The sequence below is a fragment of the Tachysurus vachellii genome, chromosome 9 (genome assembly GCF_030014155.1).
Source record: "Tachysurus vachellii isolate PV-2020 chromosome 9, HZAU_Pvac_v1, whole genome shotgun sequence".
Classification (NCBI taxonomy): Eukaryota; Metazoa; Chordata; class Actinopteri; order Siluriformes; family Bagridae; genus Tachysurus; species Tachysurus vachellii.
This window is the reverse complement of record NC_083468.1, coordinates 13,259,265-13,285,206: the sequence shown is the minus strand read 5'-3', so window position 1 is coordinate 13,285,206 and position 25,942 is coordinate 13,259,265. Positions and strand designations below refer to the sequence as shown.

The 25,942-nt window shown below is 38.7% G+C and overlaps 1 protein-coding gene across 3 annotated transcripts in view; it reads right to left on the bottom strand.

Annotated features, from left to right (window-relative positions):
* The window catches only part of chd2 (chromodomain helicase DNA binding protein 2), a 75,640-nt gene that overhangs the window by 20,748 nt on the left and 28,950 nt on the right, over window positions 1-25,942 (bottom strand). For 2 of the 3 annotated variants that reach the window (XM_060877729.1, XM_060877730.1), the window contains exons 5-24: window positions 23,392-23,505; window positions 16,823-16,975; window positions 16,496-16,632; window positions 13,540-13,765; window positions 13,214-13,314; window positions 13,056-13,097; window positions 12,641-12,810; window positions 12,317-12,441; window positions 11,229-11,445; window positions 11,022-11,111; window positions 10,717-10,907; window positions 8,787-8,975; window positions 8,514-8,676; window positions 8,261-8,413; window positions 7,694-7,765; window positions 7,349-7,498; window positions 7,105-7,253; window positions 6,888-6,984; window positions 289-381; window positions 46-216 (exon numbers count right to left, since the gene is read on the bottom strand). In XM_060877729.1, coding sequence (XP_060733712.1) covers window positions 46-216; window positions 289-381; window positions 6,888-6,984; window positions 7,105-7,253; window positions 7,349-7,498; window positions 7,694-7,765; window positions 8,261-8,413; window positions 8,514-8,676; window positions 8,787-8,975; window positions 10,717-10,907; window positions 11,022-11,111; window positions 11,229-11,445; window positions 12,317-12,441; window positions 12,641-12,810; window positions 13,056-13,097; window positions 13,214-13,314; window positions 13,540-13,765; window positions 16,496-16,632; window positions 16,823-16,975; window positions 23,392-23,505 — 2,803 coding nt within the window. The remainder of the gene's footprint in view (window positions 1-45; window positions 217-288; window positions 382-6,887; window positions 6,985-7,104; window positions 7,254-7,348; window positions 7,499-7,693; window positions 7,766-8,260; window positions 8,414-8,513; window positions 8,677-8,786; window positions 8,976-10,716; window positions 10,908-11,021; window positions 11,112-11,228; window positions 11,446-12,316; window positions 12,442-12,640; window positions 12,811-13,055; window positions 13,098-13,213; window positions 13,315-13,539; window positions 13,766-16,495; window positions 16,633-16,822; window positions 16,976-23,391; window positions 23,506-25,942) is intronic. The other variant, XM_060877731.1, reaches the window with a different exon arrangement.

The following is a 25,942-nucleotide window of genomic DNA, read 5'->3' as shown; positions in this document are numbered from 1 at the left end:
AAAATGTATATATGGAAGAGAAAGCTTACACTTCAGATAACTTACTCTTTTATTTGAGCTTCTGCTGCGGGGCAACATGTAAATGTCCTCCATCTCCTTCTGCTTCTCCTCCTCCTCCACCTGCCGCCTTTGATCTTCTGGAATTATCTCATCCCAGTTCCGCATGGGCTTCTGCTCAAGCTCTGGTGTACTCTCATCCATGGTGAAGTTAGCCACCTACCAGAGCAAAGAGTTTTATCTTTCAAAATACTTTACTTGATCAAGACCCAGATATATGTGGTAATATACCTTAAACTGGGACAAGAGCTCATCTGTGGCACTGGAACCTTGATCACTTTCCCTAGTTTCAGCTAGCCTCAAGATCTCATCAATGTCCATTTCCTAGAGGAAGAGTGGGGTGTAAATGTCAAGTATAATGTCATAAGTATAAATGTCTAAGCTAAAATAACATTAACCAATAACGGGCATAGTAGAACCTTTTTTTTTTTGTGAGGGTGACAATGATGATGAGCAGGAGCAGTTACGAAAACAATATTCAGAGGCACACTTTTGATGATGTGTGAGAAACCTTTGGTCATAAATTTTAGCATAATGATGTGCTCTTCCACCCCATTTTTTAATTTTTAAGCATGTAAGAAATGTAAGAGCAGTCATGTCACAAAACACTAAGGCAAGCCCTTGAAAAGTGAGAGTAATCAATGCTCTGCTCTTTCACCCCTATTTTTCAATTATTAGGCATAGTGTTAGCATTAGACATATTGAGTAATGTAGGACACTCAAACACAAGAGATGACCCAAATATTGATCCCAAAAAGCCATCAAGAATTATTCAAGGCAGCTCAGACTGAGCATCCCAGACATTAATCTGATGTCAAGGCAGCTAGGATGTGAAGAAAAAACAAACACTAAATTGACTCATGTTCTGTTTCAACTGCTATTGAGTATCAGCTGGTGAATCAGCCGGCCACTTTAAAGGCCCCTGTTTTCAAGCCCCCTTGGAGTATGAGAATCCCTGCAAGCTAGGGTTTTCTCCATTAAGTTATTATACTGACACAAGCCTTGCAGCATTCTAGACATTATTAGGGAAGCCGGAAGGAAGTACTTTTGATCAAGTTAAAATTAACCCTTGACTAAAAAACTAACTAATGACCGAAATCATATCTTAATCTCACTTTTGGTTGACTGCAGACTTGGGCCTCAAACCCATCTCTGTAGTCACCTCTTACAGATGTCAGTGCTCTCATCCACAGAGAAGAGGTCCCATTTCCAGTACCCTTCTCATTTGTCTGAGTCTCAAACAGTGGTGGAAGGTGGGCTCTGAAATTGCCAGTCTGCAGAAAGAGACCTGGATATCCCCACATAACACTGCTACACCGGCTGCTCCATCCTTCCTATGCTTTCTCTCATTCTCCATGAGAAACAGGCAGGGGTGTGGTATGGGTCTACTGTTGTCAAGGTGATGGTGTTTCAGATGTCTCCTCTTGTCTCATTTAACTACCTCTTCTTTTGTATTTCATGTTGTTCCAGTTACCTCTCAAATCAACCTCGTCATAATTGTCATTTACTGTACTACTGGTCCCCTAAGAGACGTCCTGGAAGAAATGAACACACCGCTCAATGCTCTCCCTTCCAACAGCACCTCTCTGACAGTACTAGGTGATTTCAACCTCCCCTCTGACAAGTTACAGTCTTCTTCCCGCCTGACATTCAACAGCTGGCTCCCCACACACCAGGGAGCAAACGTCCTGGACCTGATATTCCACCTTTCTTTGCCCAGCTACAGACAGCTTCCCCACTTTAAATCTCTGATCACCACCTAGCATCCTTCACTATCACTCTCCCTATCCTACCTATAACCTACACTCCCTTCTTCTGTAGGTTCTGGCACTCTCATTTCTTCCTGACCCTTTCTCCTCACTATCCTGTGGACTGCCACAGACACTTTCCTCTCCTCTCTTTACTCAAACATGATCTCTGTACTCCACTTTTTGTTCTGCTCCTTGGCCATCAGATATGATGAGCAGCAATCAAAGAGAGCTAATATCAGCAGAGAGAAAGTGTCGAAATCACAACTAGACGCAGATCTTGCCTCTTACCGTACACTCCTGGCCAAGTTCTCTTCAGACGTAAAATCTGCCAAGACATCCTTCTCCCAGAAAAAGCTCAAAGCTTCTGCACAAGACCCTCATATGCTCCACAACATCTTATCTTCACTCTTTAGCCCCCCGGCTCTATCCGTTTCTTCCTCCATGACGGCTGAAGACTTTGCTTCTTTTTAAAACAAGAAGATTAAAGAAAAACTGCCAGACCTCCACTTCAGCCCAGACTGCACCCACATTTCACAGCCAGGATTCTCCTAATCCTTCATTGTCACATTTCTCAACCGTAGCAGCAGAAGAGATTTTACAACTCATCCAGTCTTGCAATCCTGCCCACAGGAACCACTCCCTTCCGCTATGCTCTAAACCATCTCATAAGAACATCTCCCCTAACATCTGGTCATGTACAAACTATATTTAAGACAGCAAGGGTTATTCCCATCCTGAAGAACCCTGCTCTGGATCCATCAGACATCAATAACTACAGACAAGTATCACTACTCTTTTCTTTTAAAAATTCTTGAACATATTGTATATAAGCAACTTTGTCTTGCATAAGAACTTCCAAGATCCAAACCAGTCTGGCTTTAAAGCAGCACATTCCAGAAACTGCCCTTTTTCATCATCTATCCCCATCCTCCTCGAACTTTCGGTAGAGTTTGATACAATTGGAGAATCAGCATCGGAGTGGTTTGCTTCCTACCTGGAAGGTCACTAATATTCAGGTATCATGGAGGGGATTAACACTATGGCATACATACAGAAGTTACAATAAAACAAATACCCGATTTATAATTTTTTAGTATGGTATAGTATATTTTTAGGGCATCCCTTTAAGCCAATACAGCTTCAATTCTTTTAGAGAATGACAAGTCCTGCACAGACTTCAGAGGAATTTTTAGCCATTCCTCTTATAGAACAATTGCCAGCTAACTATGTGATGCTGGTGGAGAAAAAAAATCCTTCCTGAAGCAATCCTCCAAATCAATATGGCTCAACAAAATTCAAATCTAGTGACTGTGAAGGCCATGGGAGATGTTCAACATGTATTTCATGTTCACAGAAAAACACTCTCTCACTAGCTTTGTTGTGTGTATTGGTGCATTGCCATCCTGAAACACAGCACCAGCTTCAGGGTACAAAGTTTGAACCACTGGGTGCACATGCTTCCCTAGAATTGGTAGTCTTTGGCAGTGTCCTTTTAGCACAAGTAGTGGGCCTAGGACATGCCATGATATTGCAGCCCAAACCAATAACAAACTGATCCAACCCTGTGATTCACTCTGGGTATGCAACAGTCTGGGTTCTAAGCTTTTATAGAGCTTCTCCACATCATAACTCTCCTGGATGGGGGACAGACAGTGAAAGTGGACACATCAGAGACCAATGTGTTTTACCTTGTCCACAACCTAAAATGTCTATTGGAGGCACTACTGAAACCAGTATAAAATATAGCTGCAAGAAGCGATACCGGGGTCAAGCCGATCAGATGCGCTCAGAACATGTCGCTGATGAACCATACCAAGTTTCGTAGCAATATGGCATTGCATTGGTAAAATACTGAACTTAACGTGAAAATTCAAAATGGCCAACACACAAAATGGCCGTCCGAAAACTGTTTGGTATCGTTTGACTCAGCATGCCTCAAGGAGTCTAACACCACCTCCTTCATGATTTTAGACTCAAGTTTGCAGTAGTTATAAGCGGAAATAGCTGTTTTTAAAATCTCGTGGGCACTAGGTGGCGCTGTCACGAAACGTTGCATGCTAATAATAAGAAAACTAACGATAACAATAGATGTCTACGCCCCTAAGTGTGTGTGATAAGTGTGAGTGTTTGTGTGTAACTGTAAGTGTGTGTAAGTGTGTGTGTGTGTGTATGTGTGTGTTCCTCGTATGTGAAAACATACTTGGCAATAAAGACCTTTCTGATTCTGATTCTGATGAGGAAAGGATCCAAAATATTCAAGAATTTTGTCTCTAGGCCTTACAAGTCAGCAGTTATGAACATGAACATAATTGGATATTTGGACTGTTGGTGGCACTAGAGGGTTTGAGCTAGACACACCAAAGGTGCTGTAGTAACTTCTAAGACTGGCCTCTACATGACCAGAATCAGAATCAGAATAAGGGCTCAAATACATTTCAGCGTGCTTGCCATCATATTCTTTGATGTGTTACACGCCAACAGATAGGTCTATCAATAAACTTTTGATAACTTTTTGTCTGGAGTGTCTCTAGATGATGCGTACCAAAAATCAAACCAATCAAATGAGCGCTCTAGGAGGAGTTCGAAAAAGTAGGTGTGCAATATAATTTAAAGTGACGGACAGGAAGTAGGTTTCACTATGATATTTTTGGGATCGTCGGACTCAGCCTGAGCCACAAGACGTGTGTGTGAGTGTGTGAGTGTGTGAGTGTGAGAGTGTGTGTGTGCGTGTGTGCGTGTGTGTGAGTGAGTGTGTGTGTAAGTGTGAGTGAGTGTGTGTGTAAGTGTGAGTGTGTGTAAGTGTGTGTGTGTGTTATTGCAAGTGTGAGTGTATGTAAGTGTGAGTGTGTGTAAGTGTGTGTGTAAGTGTTTGTGTAAGTGGGTGTGTGTTCCTTATGTGAAAACATACTTGACAATAAAGACCTTTCTGATTCTGATGAGCAAAGGATCCAAAATATGCAAGAATTTTGTCTCTAGGCCTTACGAGTCAGCAGTTATGAACATAATTGGATTTTTGGACTGTTGGTGGCGCTAGAGGGTTTGAGCTGGTCCAAGACCATCACTACACGCTCCAACCAGAAGCTGTGTATAAATGATAAAGTGCATGTGCTGCTGAAGACTAGAGATCTAGCCTTCTGAGCAGGGGACAGGGCGGCCCTTAGAACAGCAATGCGTTCACATGCCCAGACAATCCACAGCCACTTCCAGGACAGCGGAGGACAGCGGCAGGGCATACAGGCGATCACGAACTACAAGACAACTTCACCTGCTTGTGATAGCGATGCCTCCCTCCCAGATGGGCTGAATGACTTCTACGCTCGGTTTGAGGTGCAAAACAACGTAGCGGCAAGGAAGACCATCCCTCCCCCACCAGGTACTCTGCATAGAGTTCTCCTCACATCAGCCATGGATAGACAGAGTTAATCCACGGAAGGCTGCTGGACCAGACAACATTCCTGGCAGGGTGCTCAGGGAATGCGCAGAATAGCTAGCGGATGTCTTCACTGATATCTTCAACATTTCCCTGAGCAGCACTGTTGAACCATATCATCAGCAAGAACGATGTCTCATCAGCAAGAACGATGAGTCAGCAAACAGGGAGGAGGTGCAACAGCTAACTACCTGGTGTAGAACCAACAACCTGTCGCTGAATGCTGATAAAACTAAAGAGATGGTCGTTGACTTCAGAAGAGCACAGAGCGACCACTCTCCGATGAACATCGGCGGATCATCTGTAGAGATCCTGAATACTTTTTACAGAGGCACCACTGAGAGCATTCTGAGCAGCTGCATCACTGACTGGTTTGGGAACTGTACCATCTCAAGACCCTGCAGCAGATAGTGAGGACAGCTGAGAAGATCATTGGAGTCTCTCTTCTCTCTATAATGGACATTTACACCACACGCTGCATCCGCAAAGCCAACAGCATTGTGGATGACCCCACACACCCCTCATACACTCTTCACCCTACTGCCGTCTGGGAAAAAGCACCGAAGCATTTGGGCCCTCACGACTAGTCTGTGTAACAGTTTCTTCTCACAAGCCATCAGACTTCTCAATAACTGAAACTGAACTGTACTGAGCACAACATACACACGCACATCATCTGTATGGACTGCACAGACCTACACCAAATACACACACTTCCAATATACATCCATCAACCTGTTTACATGCTGTTTACATCCATCGACCTGTTTACATGCTGTTTTGCACAATTCTTTACATTATCTCAGGGACCTGCTGCTATGAAACTGTGTTCATTATAGTATTATGGCACGCAATATTGTTGAACATACAGTATTTACACTGGTTTCTGTTTATTGTCTTTTTTGTATTGTCTTGTAATTTTTTGTTTGAACTATTTTTGTCCTGCACTGTCTTGCCTGTCTTGTTTGTACCATCCTGCACTGTTTGCACCAGGTTGCACAGTTGCACTTTATGTGGCTAGGACTTACTTACTAAGTCCTTAGCCCTGTCTTTGTTTTATGTAGCATGATGGTCCTGGAAAATGCTGTCACATTTCACTGTGTACTGCAACAGCTATATACGGTTGAAATGACAATAAAAGCTTCTTGACTTAACTCAAGTCACCAATTTGCTGATTTTTGTCTCAACAGAATCAGAGGAGACTTGTGCCTTCACTTCAATGACTTGTCAATTTAGACTCAATTCCTTTTATTTGGAAAACCCATTTTCAAACCAAAGATAAAGTGTACATTTAACAGTGTGTAGTGGATTTATAATTTGTTTTCCCAACAAATTAACATGCTTTATTAACAAGGCTGATATACACCTCTCAATCTCAGACAACAAAAGCACTTTTTTGTAGTTATACTGCCAATGATAATAGCCTTTGTTTTAAAGATTCAGTAGTTTGAAACATCAGCAGACACCAAAGCAACAACTTAGCAAAAAAAAAAAAATCATTGTTCCCAATTTGATATCATGTGGTGATATATTTTTTTAAAAATATAAATAAATGAGCAAGGTATCAGAATGATACCACACTTGATGTATCCCTAGTTTGCACACAAAACTGATTTTGAACTAAAACTGAACTAATAACAAATGGATACCTGTGGTTCTGATTCCTCCCCTTCAGGTTCTTTAAACAGATCCTCTGCACCAAACTTCAAGATAGCTGCCAGCTCCTCCTTGTTAAACGGATTTGAACTGGACATAGTTCAGATATAGTTCAGTACTTTATAATCTAAGTTATAAAATGTGCTATTCTTAATAGTTTGAATTTTTGTTATTGAAAAAAAATAAAATATAATAAAATAAACAGCTCACTTTGAATTGCCCGAGTTGTTGTCTAGTATTGTCCTTCCAGTGGTATCCATTCTCTGTATGACAAGATGGTCAAGCACCATCTTCTTCTTTGCCCTTTCAATAATATCCTCCTCCACAGTTCCTTTCGTGACCAGACGATAAATATTCACCTAAAGAGGCAAATAATATGCAAATGAGTGTACTAACACCCCCCAGTGTCTCTCTCAAAAACGTGTCTGTTAGCTTAATGGCTAAGAAATATTACTTGTTTTTTCTGGCCAATTCTGTGAGCTCTGGCCTGGGCCTGCAGGTCATTTTGAGGGTTCCAGTCAGAGTCAAAGATAACCACAGTGTCAGCTGAGGCCAAATTAATGCCCAGACCACCGGCACGGGTGGACAAGAGGAAACAGAAATCCTAGAGAAGAGGAAAAGTAATCACTAAGTGCACAGTAACAGCTTAATTATATTAAATTAGTTAGAGGCAATAAACTACTTTCTTCCTAGCCTTTCATTCATGCATTTTCCAAGTGTAAATCAAAGTTTATACAAAGAACTGAAAAATCGCACTGCCACTTAAAACTGTGTGAAACAATATCCATCCAGTACATACCTCAGAACCCTCCGCATTGAAGTGGTCAAGTGCTTGTTTCCGGAGCTCTCCCTTGATGGAGCCATCCAATCTCTAAACATATGGTAAATAGGAGCCAATTAAAAAAAAAAAAAAAAATAGAGGGAGTCAACACAATCTTAGAAAACTCCACTTTGTGAAGTTGGGGTATTTGTTCTCTAAATAAGTAAAAATAAATAAATAAATTAAATTAGGAAAAGAAAGGGGTATCGAATGGCAACTAATACAAGTGTTGCCCAGAACATTGTCTTACCCAAGATAATGCACATTAAAAAATAACCAGTGGATATAAATAGAGCAAGATTCAAGATATTTTTGCAAATCTGACACCTGAGTCTTACCAAAATTCAAAATCCAGCCCAAGTAATTCATTCATGATATAGAAAGTTAGATAACCAGAAAAAGAAAAAAAAAAAAGCATTACTACAGACAACAATGGTAATATTAAGAATTGTTAGCTGCAAGATAATCTTGAGTATGTCTCACACAAGTTCAAATTTAATCTCCTGGAGAAAAAATTGAACACTATTCACAATGTTTTTTTAATACCTGGAAAGGACAGCGTTTCATGGCCAGATAATCAGCCAAGATATCCAGCATACGGACCATCTGAGAAAAGATAAGCACACGATTGCCTCGTTCTCTCAGTCTTGTTAGCAATTTATCCAACAGCACAAGCTTTCCACTGCCACGGACCAGTGCCTGCCCCGGAAAAAATGAGTTAAAATTAGAATAAACCTAAATAAGGTCTAAAAAATAATTTATGGATTTCAAGCAGACTGCCCTCCTAAGATTGTCTTACCTGCAAGTGCTCCTGAGGATTCTCATTTTCTCCCTCATCTGGGTGTTTGATAAGGAACCCATGATTACAGCATTTCTTCAGCTCCATGACGATGTTGAGGAAGCCTGAGGAACTGCCTCTGGTGCCTTTAGATAGGGCTTTGTAATTCCTTGTGAGAATCCACCTTAAATAAAAACGTATAAAATATTGCACAGACTAGGTTAAATAAAAACTTAAGTAGTTTTTATTTAAATGCAAAACTTGTTTTTCCAGTGTATACAATGCAGGACCTACTTGTAGAACTGTTTCTGCTGGGCGGACATGTCCACACGGAGGATCTGCTCTACTTTGGCAGGCAGGGATTTCTCCACGTCCTTTTTTACACGACGCAGAAGGAAGGGCTCAAGCACTTTGTGCAAGCTCTGGTAGCCATTGTCCCTGCCCTTACCATGCTCATCTTCAAAATCCTCCCACAACTCAAACCTGAAACAAAGCAATGATCCAGAATTACCATGTCAAAATAAATATTTTATCAGATTTGGTATAGAAAAATATTTTAAAAATGTTATTTCTGGAGACAACATGAATCCCAAAATACATTAACTAGAAAAAACACATTTTCTAGTTAAAATACGAATGCATCAACCAACGTCTAAAGCTGATATTGACATTTAATTTGGATCAATTTCTTGACAACACACATTTTCTCTAAGATGTAGACATTTTTCATGTAGCTAGTAAAACTCTAACCGAGATAACCTTCCTATTTTCCCTGGGTCTATTTGACCCAGCTGGAAGGTTTTAATGTGTCATAACTTGGGTTTTCTTCCACATATTTGCCACATATTAATTTTGTCTATTTTCATTGAACTGTGTGTTCAGACCAGTATATACTATGCGTTTTGGGTCCTTCTGGGTCATTTTGACCCGGCCACATTTAGTGGGGCAATAGGTCACACTTTTGCCCTTTTCAGCGCAATCAACATACATACAGACACAAAAATGCATAGATAAAATGTCCACTAACACACACACCCAAAAAACACACACACACACACAAATTGGGCATTGCATTTCATTAGGCCTCCAGGAAAAAAAAAAAGCCAAACATTTGTAAATATTTCATACTTTTGATATGCCTTTGCCTAGCAGAGGGCAAAATATGATCTACCGAAATGATGCTACACACACTCGCGTACACACACACAAGCATTGGGCATTGCAATTCATTAGGCCTCCAGAAAAAACAAAAGGTACTCATTTGTAAATATTTCAGACTTGTTATATGCATTTGTCCAGCCGGGGGCAAAATCTGATCTACCAACAAGCTTCACACACACACACACACACACACACACACACACACACACACACACACACACAGTCAAACACTGTTCAAAGAATTGGGCATTGCATTTCAGTTGGCCTCTAGACAAAACAAAGGCTACACATTTGTAAAAGTTTCACACACACACGTTCATATTTCTATAAAGAAGTTCAAAAATAAAATACATGTGTTTTGCAAATCATATTTGGTTATAAATTTAGTTGCATCAGTCAGCTTTGGCCTGGAGATATGCTGAGTAATGTTTGACATTTATCAGTCAGAGGTTATCCAAAATAATATTTAACAATTTCTGCTTATTTTACTCAAAAACATGGCATAATTTCATAAGGTTTATCGTTCATAAATTAAGTATAATAAAAAAAAAACATAAGGAGTGTAAAAGACGTTTTATTCACATGTAATTATGTCATGTTTTTGAGTGGGGGTGTGTGTGTGTGTGTGTGTGTGTAGCCTGTTGTTGGTTGATCAGATGACATAAGGTGGGCAAAATAGATATTACAAGTGTAAAATAGATATTATACACAGAATGGTGATCATTGTATCATTTTTGATTTATAAGCATTCAAGTCAATTTGGCCTGGAAAAAAAGGTTTTATTATTTGCTGACATTAAAAATGGTCAAAATGGTTTCAAAACAATCTCCTGCATTTGAAATATAAATAAGGTTTATTATACCAAATATAAATTTTTTTGCAAAATATATGTTAATATGTTGGAAACAAGTTAGACTAAAAAGGTGGAAAAAAAAGGCTATCATATGTACTTCATTTTTATAAGCAGTCAAAACAGAAAAGGTCAAGTTGACTCGGCACTCCTAATTTGTATAGGAGGACAATAGGAGGGTTAAGAGCACCACAGAAACAGAGCAAGACCTACTTGTCAGGCATAAGAAAGTGCAGGAGAGACCACAACTCTTTCAATGAATTCTGCAGTGGTGTTCCTGTTATGAGTAGCCTGTGGTTCGACCTGAAATCTATTAGTGTTTTATACAGCAGAGAGTCGTCATTCTTCAGCCGATGAGCCTCATCTACCCCAAGAAATGCCCAGTTTATGTTTCCCAAAACACCCTGCAGTAACAAGAACAAAAACTGACATGTTTTCAATGCACTGACAGGATACAGCTACATAAATACATATAAAAGGTGTGCATCACTTTAGTGTAGAGGATAAAATCTCGTCACCTTATCCTTTAATAAAATTTCATATGTGGTCAAAAGTGTGTTGAACTTTATTCGTTTGGTCTGCTGGTGAATCCATTCATAATCACGAATCTATAAGATACAGAAATTGGAAAAAATTAAACAAAAAAAATCAGTTTAACAAAAAACATGCATAATCGAATTTTACACAAAACCAAGATCCATAGTGACATTCAAGTGCACGTCTACCGTCTTTCTGCTCAAAACATCCCCCAGATAGACCACAACGTTCATATCAGGAGCCCAAGTACTGAACTCGCGCTGCCAGGAAGTTAATGTGGAAAGGGGCACAACCAAGAGGAAGGGGCCATACAGCTGGTGTTGATGGAACAGGTAGGAAAGGAATGAAATGGTCTGGATGGTCTTCCCTAGGCCCATCTCATCAGCTAAGATAACACTGTTACACCTAGACAACATGAGCAACAACATTAGCAATTGACACAGACAAATTAAAGTGACAGACAAATTGAGTGCCCTGTATGTATGTACAAATATGTATTTTAAAAACATGCAAATGTTTGCTATTTTAAATGTAAGATTATTTATACATTAAAAAAAACTAAGTACATAATTTTACAGCCTTCATATAGAATATATCTCTAAAAACTAGTGGACACCTGATCATCACACCCTTATGCGCCTGTTGAACATCCAATTCCAGATTTGGTCCCATCCTCTGCTGTTATAATAACCTCCAATCTTATGGGAAGGTTATCCACTATATTTAAGTGTCTGTGTGAATGTGGCTGTGGTGATTTGTGCTCATTCTGCCAAAAAACATTAAAAGTTGGGCACTGATGTTGCACAAGAAGGCCTGGCATCAATGTACCAAATAATCCCAAAAATGTTCAGTGGGGTCAAGGTCAGGGTTCTGTGGAGAACACACAACTTCTTGCACACCATGAAAGGCAAACATGCACACTGGCACTGTAATACTGCAACAGGTTTGGAATAGGATTCTTGGTTTCAGTAAAAGGAAATCTAGACAGTTGTTTGCTACGTTTGTGTGCACCTGTTAGGGGAAAGCCCATATGTGGATGTGAAGGTCAGGTCACCACACACTATTAAGCGATATTGTTTAGATAATTTGAGAGTATCTTAAAAGTAGATAAAAATGTTAAAAGGTATTCAAGGGGCAAAGGTTAAGTTACATATTTGAGGTAGTTTGAACATGAAGAATGCTTACAATTACACCAAAAAATTGTTCAAGTGTTTAATTTAATAAACAAATATAATAGAGAAAGTATAATAAAGCTTAAGAATTACACTTAAGATACCTGCACCAAGAGTGTGCAAGCCAGTTTAATCCATCTAACTGGTAGTCTCTCAGCTCCAGGTTCTCATCTCCAATATAAGAGGGCTGCTTCTTTAGAGCCACAAATCTTGGCCTCTGTTTTAACACCTTCAAAGAAGTTAAGAGAGAGAGTTAACAAAAGACTCAATTCTGAACTTCCACAATAAAAGTTGATTAGATGCAAACTAAGCAGAAATTACCCATTTTAATAAGTTTAAGACTAATTTTAAACTCACATATTAATAACAGGAAAGCAGTGGAAAAAAATGACAAATGATTTGAAAAATTGCTTAAGTAAGCCTCTCACCTTACAGTCTTTGGAGGGCATAGTCTTGGAGACATTCCTGTTGTTGAAACTGTCTAAGCAAGACTGGAACTTTATTCCTATTAGGGCACCATCTTCCCAAGTGCACTCTGCATAGGGCAGACCCATCCACTTACATAAGTACTCAGGTTTGTTAGACGTGGTCTTATGAGCTGCATCAAAGGAGGTAAATGGTCAAAAGGATTGGTCTAAGGGCATCAGTAAAAGCCACTTTTTTTTGATAAATCCAGCAAGCAATGTGCAAGGAGCAACTCTACTACAAGCATGAATCAAATTCAAATTAGATATAGTAGTATGTAGTCAGCTCTGTGTTGTAATAATAACTTTAGATTTTATGTTTCCTTCAAACTTTAGTAACTAGAACATAGTGAATTAAAGTGAAGTAAAAAGTACTTACAGGGAAAATCAGAGGGCACCTGTGATTTCCCGGTTCTCATAGCTGTAGAAGTAATAAAGATGTAAAATTCAAAATTCAGTAATAAAAACTCAGAGATCTTCAGAAAAATAAATTATTTAAACATAAGCTTTCAATCGAGAAGCACCTTGTGTACTTACCAATGACTCTCTCTACTATCTGAAACTGCTTGTTCAGATCAATAGTTAACTCTTGTTGGCAGTTGTAATATTCCAAATCCTCTGGTGAGGCTTTTTTCAACCTATGAGAGGTCAAATTCTGTGATTTAATTAAAATGTTGTAGACACTTGAAGGTTATATAGACAAACAAGAATTATAATTTTAACATGACTATCCCATAATTTTAAAATGACTGAACCAAAGAAAAGAAATTCTAAGAACACTAACAAGTGCTAACCATACTATAGTCAAATCTGACAGTTTTATGACATTCATACACAGACCATGCATGCTCAAATCTCCTTACCAAGCACTGAGCTCGTCATTTTTCTTCCTAAAGTTTTCCAGTTTTTTCATCCCTTTGGCCTTTTGCTGAGTGAGTGAGTCCACACTTTCCCATGTATTGTGGATATAGGACCAGCCCTTCCATTTGATAAGGAACTGAGTCTCACCTTCCTCTTTGTCAGGACCAAAATCTGCCATAGGATCCCCGTTGGCCATTACCGCATAGAGTGTGGTGGCTACTCCAGTAGCTGTGTAAAGGGAGATAAGCCTTTTCTTTTTAACACCATCACAGCATTTATACACAGGCAAAAACAATGGTTGGACAATATTACACTATATGCTATAGTTTACATTTACATACTTATAAGTTGAATTAAAAAGTATTGCTGTTATAAAAACTGTGAGCTTGCGAAGTCAATAGTTTTATTGACGAGATAAAATGTGTTTCTTTTTGGAAATGCATATAGTTGTAGTCAAGTTTACACACAGCTTGCAGAATCTGCAAAATAATACTTAAAAATGTACATTATGTATTTATTTATTTATTACTGCCCTGGGTAAGCTGTTTCACATAACAGGCAGTTCTATGTAGTCCACATGACAAAAGGTAACTACATTTAAAAAATCAGTTCAAAGGTTTTAATACACTTGATGCTGAATACTGTGTGGTGTTACTAAGATGATCAATGACTGTTTTTAAGTATTGTGATAGTTGTTCATGAGTCCCTTGATTGTCCCAGCATTCTTACAAAAATACTCCAGGCACTGCAATTATTTTGCTTAGCAAGCAAGGCTCTGATGTATAAAAGAGACATGTAAGTTTCTCTGGTTAAGATCTGCCAAATGCCATTAATTTTTATGTAATGCAATTATTCTAGTTGAGCTGAGTTGTTTGATGTGGTGATTAGGTGATGATGGTGATATGATTGATAAGGTGAGGCAAGGATAATCTGGGCTATATTGCAAGGGAGGAATTACTTCAATGGCAAAACTGAGAACATCAGGCAGAAACTCCAGTCTATTAATTAAAACAAACAAACAAACAAACAAGAAAAAACAATTTGATAGCTAATCCCGTAGACAATGATAATCACGGTTTATGATTAGCACTTAGAATGTTTCACTTCCCATTGAGAGGTCCATTTAATTTCACTGAGGATCCTGAGACATCTAGGAACTTACCAGCTACACTTGCACTTGGCTTCACAAAATAGTTGGGCATACGAAGAGGAGATGCAAACTACATGCGGTCTTTGAGGACAACAACCTCCTCATCAATACAATATTTGTCAGTGTATATTTATAATCACACCCTCCAGTGTCAACCACACAAGGATGGTTTCCCCTTTGAGTCTGGTTCCTCTCCAAGTTTGTTCCTTTACCATCTAAGGGAGTTTTTCCTTGCCACAGTCACGAATAACACTCATGAATTGTATCAGTCAGGATTTAGGCCTCACCATAGAACAGATCTGGTTAAAGGTTATATTACCTGTTATAGGCCTATGATCTGTGTTGTTTCTGCTTGCTGGTGTGGCTTGGCCTTACTGAAGCGTTTGGCAAAAATGATCAAACTATAGGACTTTTTACACCTGGTCACTTCATGCGTTTTCTGTGATCGAATAGCAATTTAGACCTGGTAAAAAGACCAGGTCTAAATGCCCTCCGAAACGTTTTTGAGACGGATATAAATCCAATCGTTCAAACCACTTCAGGAGGTGGTCTGGGACGCATTTCAGATGAAACTGGACAGGTGTAAATGAATGTTCAAGCCACACGATAGTGCTATACTCCTCCCAAACGGAAGTACGTCACTCGCAAGTGATCTTTCACCCAGGTGTCTGTAACAGTTTTAACAAATCAGATAGATGATCGGATCAGAGAAAACACATGAAGTGACCAGGTGTAAAAAGTTGATAGGCTAGAGCATGTTGTTGGTGTTCTAGGAACAGCCCTTTCCTGGTTCAGGTCTAATTTGACTGATTATTATCAGTTTGTGGATGTAAATTATGTCTTCTCTATGCATACTAAAGTTAAGTTTGGTATTCCACAAGGTTTAGTTTTAGGCACACTGCTACAATTACAGCATTCAGCAGATGCCCTTATCCAGAGCGGTGTACAAAAGTGACTTTGAAGTCTCTATAATTGAACACATCAGCACTGTTTCACTAGGTTACAGAGTTAGGGTTACCAACAACTTTCTACTTTAATTGTTTCAGGACGTGAAATGTCTTCACCAGTGACTGAGCTGTTCACATATCTATGGAAACTTAATTCCACCAACTTGGTGCAGGAACACAATAAGAGTCTTACTGTATACCTACCTCTTACCCAGAGAGACCAGTCGAGCAGTACTTTTGTGTTTGTTTTTGTAAGCCAACTACATCACATTTCCGCCTGTAAATTTATTGGCCAATTCTCATTACACATTCTCACTACACGCCTCTTCCCTGTGCTATTGGCTGGATGGGCATTTCTGGCAGACATTTAAACCTCGTCAGTGAGAGCTTCAGGAGGGAGCCGGTTTTGAAATGTTGTGATTTGTGGTTTGAATGGTAGAAATAGAAATGGTAGAATAGAAAGATAAAGTTTTATTCTTGGACGAGAAAACTTTAATCTGTATGCTCCTGATGGCTTCCAACAATACTGGCATGACAAGAAGATCCCACTAGAGATGTTTTCTACCCAGCACAGTTTAGGATGCTCCATCATGATCTGGGATGCTTTTTCCTTCAATGGGAAAATGGAGATTCAGGTTGTGCAGAAGCGTCAAACAGTGGCTGGATATGTGGACATAAGGGCCCTTGTCTGTGTGGTAATGACTGGTCTTTCAACAGGAAAACGCTGCAATTCACAATGCCTGCCTGACAAAGGACTTCTTTCAGGACAATAACGTTACACTTCTGGACCATCCTGCATGTTCCCTGTATATATAAAATGGATTTAATAATGGATACAATCCTGAAACAAGAAAACCTCACCTCCTTTCTTGCCAATCCTGGCATCCATGACTTTTTCAATGGTCTCACTGTCATCATCTTGCACATCTTCTGTTCCCTCTGCCATCTCAATCAGGTCATCAGAGTCTGTTTCAAAATCATGCTGGTCCTCCTTATAACTGCAGTCAATAGAAAATCACTTAAAAAAAAGTCTCCACAAATAATATATCTAACATATCTTAATGAAATGTATATATTTTTAAATATGCATAAAAATTTATAATTTAAAGCTATAATTGTTCTACTTCCTTTCAAGCTTGCTGCTTCACAAAAATAGACACTTAAACAAGTTAACCATGAATATAGTACCTAACTTTAGTAGCTGCTCTTCGCCGTGTTTGTCTTTTTGGAGTATCCCCTTCTTCATCATCATCGTCATCTTCATCAGATGTTTCCTGCTTCCTCTGTTTCCGTCCCTTTTGAGACTGATGCTGCTTGGTTGAGGATGATTTGGGCTGTGGCCTAAAAGCAATTGACAAACATGCAGAGCTTATTTTCAACCACCTCTCTCACTATGCCCTGTAGAATAATGTAGTGACTCATCGGCCAGTGGCATTGAAACAGCTTTCATACACTGAATCTCAGTCAACAAAAAAAAAAGATCAGAATTTTCGCAAGTTACTAGTTACAGATCTATAATACGTATGACCCAAGGCACTGTATTTAACCTGAATGTTCTGCTTTTTACTGCCCAGTAGGGAATGCCCCATTACTTAAATCATAATATTTTTCATTTAATAAAATATATACACTTAATTACCACTTTATTAGGTCTACATCTGCAATCACTATAGCCACAACAGTGTACACAGCCATGGTCAAAAGCTTTGCAAAATACAAAAAAAAAAAATTTTCAGTGGTTTCAGATCTTTTTGTCAGATGTTACCATGTTATAATGAAGTATAATTACAAGCATTTCATAAGTTTCAAAAGCTTTTATTGACAATAAGTTTAAAAAAAGAGTCAATATTTGCAGTGTTGACACTTCTTTTTCAAGACATCTGCAATTTGCCCTGGCATGCCACCAATCAAATTCTGGGCAACATTCTGATTGATGGCAGCCCATTCTTGAATAATCAATGCTTCGAGTTTTTCAGAATTTGTGGGTTTTTGTTTGTCTACACAGCTATTGAGAATTGACCACAAGTTCTCAATGGGATTAAAGTTCTGGGGAATTTCCTGGCCATGTACCCAAAAATTTGATGTTTTGTTTCTCGAGCTACTTTGAGATGACTTGTGCCTTATGGCAAGGTGCTCCATCATGCTGGAAAAGGAACTGTTCTTTACCAAACTGTTATTAGAGAACTGTTCTTGTTCTTTGAGAATCCCACACATTGAATGATCTCAAGATGTTTTACTGTTGGCATAACAAAATGACTTATGGTAGACCTCACCTTTTACACTACTTCTCAGTAGTACAATCCCTGATGGCAGAATATCTGTAACTGATGCTTTTTGAAAAGTGGCTTCCTTGCCTCCCCTCTTGACACCATGCCATCCTCCAAAATTATTCGTCTTACTGTGCATGCATATGCACTCAAACCTGCCTACTGCTATTCTTGAGAAAGCTCTGCACTGGTTGAAGTTCTTGATTCGATAAATGCTTGATTTAGGTCCAATCTTGCTAGCAGCAATATCCTTGCCTGTAAATCCATTTTTGTGAAAAACAAATGATGACTGCATGTGTTTCCTTGCAGGTAACCGTGGTTAACAGAGGAAGAACAATGAATTCAAATATGACCCCCAATTTAAATTTTTTATAGCTGGTCCTTTTCTGGCATGGATGGAATGCAGTGGAAATGTTTTTTTTTTGTATAAATAAGTAAATTTTTATGGCAAAGAGGGACTTTGCAATGAACTGCAATTCATCTGATCATCCTGCTTAACAATTTGGAGTAATGTAAATTGCCATCAAAAACACTGAGACAGCAGACTTTGTGAAAATTAATATTTATCTCATTCTCATTCCCATCTATGGAAGATTGCACTTTAAAATCCCATGCCATACCCCTCTTTAGCTTGGAGCTAAAGAAGAAAGACGTAGGAGTCTATGACCTCATGTATAAAGAAGAGGGTGTTAAGTTGTGTGTTAAGCTGCCCTGTGTTGGAGCTTTAGCAGCAGTTCAAAAAAAGCTAGAGTTGGCTTGTGGTACATAGATCAGGGTAAGCCAAATTTGCAAGAAAATTGAAAGAAAAAAAATGGAAATGGGAATGTGAGAACCAATGCGTCAGTCATTAAAAAAAAAATTCATTCAAATCCGATTCAAACACAAATATATTTACACACTTAAACATGCCTGGTAATGTGAAATTCTACATTAATACCACATTTATTGTACCTAAAATTATACGTTAAACATTATACCTAATCCTTGCAAACACCATGCCATAGAATTAAGTCGCTTAGGTTCACTAAATAACTAACTAAATACACATCTTTGACAGTATTTTTTTAACAGATTCAACCATTCAGATGAGTCGTCGCTGCGCTCTTGGGAAAATTTTGGTTGGCTGGCCACTCCTGCAAAGGTTTACCACTGTTCCATATTTCGCCATGTGTTGACAATAGCTCTCACTGTGGTTTGCTGGAGTCCCAAAGCTTTAGAAATGGCCTTATAACCTTTTCCAGTCTGAAAGATCTATTACTTTCTCTCTCATTAGTTCCCAAATTTCTATGTATCTTGGCATGATGTGTAGTTTTGAGGATCTCTTGGTCCTCTTTTTCCACACAGTGCCATGTGGGTTTGGATTTTGTTTTCTCTTAACAATAAAAGCCTTCATTTAAAAACTGCATGTTGCGTTTACTTGTGTTATCTTTGACTAATATTTAAATTTGTGAAACATTACAGTGTGAAAAACATGCCAAAAAAAAAAAAATATTAACACTTTCGGCAACTGAATCCTGGACTTTCTGAATGAGAGAGCTCAGTCAGTCCAGACTGGGAGCAGCATATCCAGCAACACCACACTGAACAATGATGCCCCTCAGGACTGAGTGCTCAGCCCGCTGCTGTTTACTCTGCTGACTTACATCAATGTAGTGATGCACAGCTCGAAACACATCAAGTTCACTGATGACATAACTGTCGAAGGTGTAGTAGCTCACTCGTTAAGGTGTTGGACTATTGTTCGGAAGATCGTAAGTTTGAATCCCCGATAATGTAAGTCGTTCTGCTAAGGGCATCTGCTAAATACCATAAATGTAAATGGAGGGTCTCATCAACAAGAACAATGAGTCAGCAGGTGCAACTGCCAACAACCTGTCTCTAAACATTGACAAAACAAAAAGAGAGACGGTTGTTGACTTCATTAATAGAGCACAAAAAGACTATTCTCCACTGAACATCGTTCATGTACACCTAGCAAAGAACCTCATCTAGGTCACTCAACACCTGCTCTATCGCCAAAAAGTCCAGCAGTGTGTCTACATTTTGCAAAGGTTAAGGAAAGCCAATCTCCCACCACTGATCATAACCTGGGAATTGCACCATCTCGGATCGCAAGACCCTCCAGCGGATAGTAAGAAGCGAGAAGATCAACGGGGTGTCACTCCTTGCTATAGAACACATTTACACAACACGATGAATCTGAATCTGCAAAGCTAAAAACATTGTAGATGATCCCATACATCCACACAATTAAGGTTGTTCAGTGTTCCCATTTACATTACCCTTATTCAGAGCGACTTTATCTACAATTTTTTAAATACAGCTGAGCAATTGAGGGTTAAGGGCCTCACTCAGGGGCCCAACAGAGGCAGCTTGGTGGACCTGGGATCGAACTCACAACCTTCCGATTGGTAGCCCAACACCTTAACCACTAGGCTACCACACATTCTCCTGATGGTGGACTCACAAGCATTAACATTAGCCAATGTAATATAATGTGTTGCTTTTGAAATGATCTTTGCTGGTTGGCCAATCCTAGGGAGGGTAGCAATGGTCTTAAATGTCTTTCATTTGCTTTCATCTCACATGCATTATTGAAACACTTTCCTTAATAAATACAGTGCCAAGTATAATATTTTTGGCTGGTTTATTTGATTGGATTAACTTTTTTATCCTATTTTTACTTTTATTTAGACCTATTTTTAGAACTTAGTGTGTTAATCTTTTGGGTCACATTTATGCAGAAATATAAAACAATTCTAAAAGGTTTACAAGCTTTCAAGCACCACTATACCTGTATATACACTGTGTGCACAATTATTAGGCAAGTTGTATTTTTGAGGATTACTTTTGTTATTGGTCAATACAAAATGTTAAACCCTCAAACATGAACATTTAAGTAGTAAAAGTGAAATTTTGGCTTTCTTAAGAGAATATCTGTATGTACACCGTTATTAGACAACTATTAGTGTGCAGAATTATTATGCAACTAAATTAAAAACAAAGATTTTCCCATCTCACTTGTTTATTTTCACCTGATAAAGTGAGAATAATAAACAAACTCAATTTACAAATAAACATTTCTGACATAAAAAAAATAAATAAATACCCGGGGCACGGTGGCTTAGTGGTTAGCACGTTCGCCTCACACCTTCAGGGTTGGGGATTCGATTCCCGCCTCCGCCTTGTGTGTGTGGAGTTTGCATGTTCTCCCCGTGCCTCGGGGGTTTCCTCCGGGTACTCCGGTTTCCTCCCCTGGTCCAAAGACATGCGTGGTAGGTTGATTGGCATCTCTGTAAAATTGTCCGTAGTGTGTGACTGCGTGAGTGAATGAGTGTGTGTGTGTGCCCTGCGATGGGTTGGCACTCCGTCCAGGGTGTATCCTGCCTTGATGCCCGATGTCTGAGATAGGCAAATGCTCCCCGTGACCCGAGGTAGTTCGGATAAGCGGTAGAAGATGAATGAATGAATGAATGAATAAATAAATACCCTCAGTGACCAATATAACCACCCTTCTTTTCGATAACAGTCACAAGCCTTCCATTTACGGAGTCAGTCAGTTTCTTGATCTGGTCAGAATCAACTTTTTGTGGAGCAGCAACCACAGCCTCCCAGACACTGTTCAGAGAGGTATACTGTTTACTGTAAATTTCCTGCTTAAGAAGGGCCCAAAAGTTCTCAATAGGGTTTAAGTCAGGTGAAGAAGGGGGCCATGTCATTAGTTTTCCTTCTTTAAGGCCCTTACTAGCCAGCCATGCAGTGGAGTACTTTGATGCATGTGATGGAGAGTTGTCTTGCATAAAAATTCTTTCTTGTATAAAAATACTTTTTCCTGTACCACTGCTTGAAAAAAGTGTCTTCTAAAAATTGGCAGTAGGTCTGAAATTTGATTTCGAGTCCATTTTCAACCCGAAAAGGTCCAACTAGCTCATCTTTAACAATACCTGCCCATACCAGTACCCCACCTCCACTTTGCTGTCGTCTGAGTCGAAGTGGGAGCCGTGTCCGTTAGTGATCCAACCTTGGGCCCATCCATCTGGTCCGTCAAGAGTCACTCTCATCTCATCAATCCACAAAACCTTTGAAAAATCTGTCTTCAGATATTTCTTGGCCCATTTTTACGTTTCATCTTGTGTCTTGTTCAGAGGTGGTCGGGTTTCAGCCTTTCTTACCTTGGCCATGTCTCTGAGAACTGAACACCTCGTACAAGATCAAGATTCTTCTCAAATCTTTGGTGGTTAATTTGCATCTTTTCTTCTCGACACGTTTCTTGCGACCGTTCTTATTCTTTTAGATATTTCAAGAGTGCTGCATCGCTCTGAAAGACTTTACAATTTTTGACTTTTCAGAGTCAGTTAAATCTCTTTTTTGGCCCAATTGCTCCCGAGAAGAATCTGCCTAATAATTATGCACACCTTGATATAGGGTGTTGATCTCCTTAGGCCACACCCTCCCTCATTACACAAATACACATCACCTGATGTGTATTAAATCCAAAAAGCATTCAAGTTTATACAGCTTGGAGTTGGAAATTATGCATAAAATATGGTCAAAATAATCACTTGCCTAATAATTGTGTGCCGTGTATATCTGTTAGTTAAAGCAAAGATACACAAATTTTATTTCATGTCCATTTGCCTAGCAAGAAAGGTGCCCAGTGCCAACTTAAGAGGAAAACATATCCTAGCATGTATCCTGACAAAGGTCTTCTGGAGGGCAAATAGCCACACCTCAGAGATCCTCTACCGTTCATCTTTTTATACTAAACCCACCTTCAGCACAATATTTAAGTGAACATTTGTCTTATTCCATCTTCCAGGATGCTGATGAATAATTAGAATTTGGCCTCTGTAGCACCACATAGTTAGGCCCCAGTGAAACATCGTCATAAATGACAGCGTAAGATGAACTTAAAATGAAAACATAAATGAAAGCATGCTTCTTCTACATTTCATTAACAAGAATACCAAAAGGGTACCAAAAACTGACGTCTTATAATAAATATTTCTTTTTGATAAAGCTGTTTTTTAAAATTATACCAGAATTGTTGAAATTGACATTAACTAATTAAATTTATTAATTACCCACTAATATCAAGCATCAAGCAAGAATGTTGGTGGTGACAATGTGCTTCTATGCTCTTTATTAAAGAGCATAAACATTTATTACACTTTATATAAACACTTTATTAAACATTTTTACCCATGAGGTCCTCACTTCTGCACTCATTTGTTTGACTTTCATGACAAGTGGAGATACTAATTGAAATTTTATGCATCATGCAAGAAAAATAACTTAATTTCTGAATTAAAGTCTAATTAATGTTATTCTGCCTGAACAGAACTTAAGGGATTCATACAGGCCACAAAATGATAGGCCACAATATGATTTTCTGATAGTCACAGAATTTTTTCATTAAGGCCTGACCAAATTGCTCAATGTGTAATGTTACATGAGCTGTCTGAAGGCCTAATTTCACTACATTCTTACCTTCTAACGGGAAGTCGTCTGGATCGAACCTTTTTCTCTTCCTGCTCAATCTCTGAACTGCTGGCTTCTTCCTCACCATCCTCTTCATCATTTGAGTCATCTTTCCAGGCATTTCTTTTAAGACAGAAATACCAAATATTCACCTGCTGGGTCTAGAAATAGCTTTAGCTATACTATTACACTGTTGAAGGACCCTCATCATTCACCAGCAACATAGGAAGCAAGAGACAAAAAAAAATCTCTTGTGGACTGACTAAAAGTACTTACCACACGAATGTATAAACATCTGTCACCACTCCACTCACATTATATGTGGCCAAATGTACCCAGACAGCCTCTCTAATTAGTGGATGTGGCTATTTAATCAACACCGGTCACATTCAAATAAATTTACTAATTTAACTAACAGAAAAACATTAGCAGTGAACACAATAATCTAACAACCTGAGTGACTTTCTTCATGTTACCATCAAAGAACAAGATCTTTGCAACAAATCTGTTCTTAAGCTCTACAGCTTCCCTTGTAAATTATAAATCAATGTTTTCAGTGTGAAATAAAACAGCCCATGTACAAAAGAGGTAGAACTCCAAGAACCTTTAAGAAATGGTTTACTGAGGTTAGGGTGGAAAAACTTTAAAAGCTTTAACAGAGCATTTGGGTTGTATGGGGTGTTGTTTTTGGCCTCCAATAAGTTGTATTCAGAAAAGAAGTACCCAACTGTTCATTAATAGTGACACTGACATCAACATAAAAATTGGATCAATAAGAGTCTGGATACATTTACACGGTGTTCCTACTAACTTGTTTTGACCAAGGCTATATATTCCACAGATTGAAAGTACTAACTTGTTTTGCCCATTGAAAGTATTAGAATAACAAGAAAAATAATTTTGTCTCTGCTATATGATGACAGACATTTGGGTTTGAGATGAATTTGAGAATCTATAGAAATATAGATCAAGAATTCAATAAGATGGTAGACAGATGATAGTTCAGTTTTTATTCTCTGATATTTACATCTAAATGTTTTAAACTAGATACATGGCATCTTTTTTTTAACTCACCCAATCAACAATATTGGAACATATAACTGGCAAGCACTGGAACTTGTTCTTCTAGCTTTGGGCCCTAAGCTTTGCCTATAAAAACTACATTTGTTGTTTAAATGGATAAGCCAACATAAAGGTAAAAAAAAGAAAGCCATTTGGTAGTTGATAAAATCAGGAAAATCTATGGGCACTTTGGACAAGCATTGGATGATACAACAATCTGGCAATGTACCACAGGTGTAGTAACAAACACTGAACAGTTTGGCCAAGCAAATCAATCATAATGTGGAGAAAGAAGAAATATGCTTATGACTTAAAACATTCAAGCTCAACTTTGACTTGAAATTATGTCTCCACCATGTTTCAATCACTAGGCATAATTTGATTGTATTTCGCCTATGCATTTCTTTTCACTATGTACAGCATAAAATTGTTGGTACCCTTCCATTAAAGAAAGAAAACCCACAATGGTCACTGAAATAGCTTAAAAATGGCAAGTGTAATAATAATCATAATTATAATAAACTTACTGAAAATTGAAAAATGAAAATCAGACATTGCTTTTGAATGCGTTCAACAGAAGCATTGTAAAAAATGCTAATAAAACTGGCCTGAATAATAAAAAACAACAACTTGTATTTAGTTGCACAACCTTTTGTGGCAATCAATGCCATAAAGCGACTTCTGTAACCGTCAATGAGACTTCTGCATCTGTCGACAGGTTTTTAGGCCCACTGCTCCAGCTGTCTCAAGCTTAAAGGTTGCCTTCTGCATGTTTTATGTTGCAGACTGCATGTTTCGGTTCTTTCCACGGATGTTTAATATGATTTGGGCTCATAGAAGGCCTCTTCAGAATAGTCTGATGTTTTGTTCTTACCCATTCTTGGGTGTTTTTAGCTGAGTGTTTTGGGTCATTATCCTGTTGGAGGACCCATGATCTACACCTGAGGCTCTTACACTGGGCAGCACATTTTGCTGAACTGTCTTGAGATTTTATTCTACAATGCACAGATTCAAGACACTCACAAGAACATAGAGCTGATGTGACTTGCAATAAAGTTGTAGTTTGTCTCATCTGTACAAATGACATTCTCCCAGAAGCTTTGTGGCTTATCAGTATGCATTTTATTAAATTCCAGCCTCAATTTTTTATGAATTGCTTGCAACAGTTCTCCTCGGTCATCTTCCATTGAACCACTTTGGCTCAAACAGCATGGTGCGATCTGACACCGAAGTACCTTGACATTGGAGTTCACCTCTAATCTCTTTGGAAGTTGTTCTGTGCTCTTTGGTTACCAGTCTTCAATGGAAGATGTCACTTGTCTTCAATTCTGCTCTTGTGGCCACGTCCATGGACGTTGGCTGCAGTCCCGTAGGCCTTAAACTTCTAAATAATATGTGGAACTATAGTCACAGGAACATCAAGTTTCTTGAAGATGGTGTTATACACAAACAATGCTAATTACAGGACAGACTTAAGTTTAACATGTCCCTATAATAA